The 1,137-nt window shown below is 40.5% G+C and overlaps 1 protein-coding gene across 1 annotated transcript in view; it reads left to right on the top strand.

Moving 5' to 3' along the window:
- Nucleotides 1-396: 396 nt before the first annotated feature.
- LOC118767452 overlaps nt 397-1,137 on the top strand; it is a 31,967-nt gene continuing 31,226 nt past the window's right edge. Inside the window, exons 1-2 of the mRNA XM_036512045.1 lie at nt 397-439; nt 806-1,137. The exon at nt 806-1,137 is cut by the window's right edge and continues 33 nt beyond it. Of these exons, the coding sequence (XP_036367938.1) occupies nt 844-1,137 (294 nt within the window). The 5' untranslated portion in view covers nt 397-439; nt 806-843. The remainder of the gene's footprint in view (nt 440-805) is intronic.

Raw genomic sequence — 1,137 nt, 5'->3', positions numbered from 1 at the left:
GAACACAAGCACTGACAGACAGTCTGGCTCTCGCAGCCAGACAGATACTGAGTCAATACACTCTCTCTCCCTCTCTCTCTCTCACACACACACACACATGCACACACATACGCACACATACACGCACACACATAATTACATACACATACTTACAGACACACACACACACTGACACACATACACTGACGCACACACATCGATATATATAAATACGCACACATACAAATACACTCTGACATACACACACATACATATACTTACACACACTGACACATATTTATACATACACATACACACACACACACATACAGATACATAAACTAAGAAACACACACACATTGATACATATAAATACACACATGCACATATGCATGCTCACAAACACACTCTGACATACACACATACATATACTTACACACACTGACACACATACTTATACATATACATACACACACATAGAGACACATATACTAAAAAACACACACACATACACTGACACACACACATCGATACATATAAATACACACACACACACATACATACTCACAAACACACTCTGACATACACTCACATACATACACTGACACACACATACACTGACGCACACACATCGATACATATAAATACGCACACATACAAACACACTCTGACATACTCACACATACATATAAATACACATACACACACACATACATACTCACAAACACACTCTGACATACACACACACACATACATATACTTACACACACTGTCACACATACTTATACATACACATACACACACATTCACACACACACTTACACACACACACACATGCGCACACCCACACAAAGATAAGTAGACATGGCATCCATTGTGCGAATTACGGAGCTGAAACAAAAACCTTTACAGGTAATCCTTTCGGGACAGAAACAGGATGAGACAATCGCAACAGAGAAGGAGAAAGAAAGAGCAAAAGAGAAAGAGAAAGAGAAGAAAGAGGGACCAGTAAGGGCTGCCAGTTGTAATACCAGCAAGACTGACCCACATGTGAGGGCAGTAAATCCACACCAAGATCATACCTGCTTGCAATCACAGGTGGGCCAGGTAGAAAGTTGTGAAAATAAGGAAAAATGTATCCGTGGGCCACATCGACCC

This window comes from Octopus sinensis, linkage group LG21, assembly GCF_006345805.1.
Source record: "Octopus sinensis linkage group LG21, ASM634580v1, whole genome shotgun sequence".
NCBI classification, from domain to species: Eukaryota; Metazoa; Mollusca; class Cephalopoda; order Octopoda; family Octopodidae; genus Octopus; species Octopus sinensis.
Note: the sequence above shows the minus strand (reverse complement) of the source record. Positions and strands in the feature narration are given on the sequence as shown.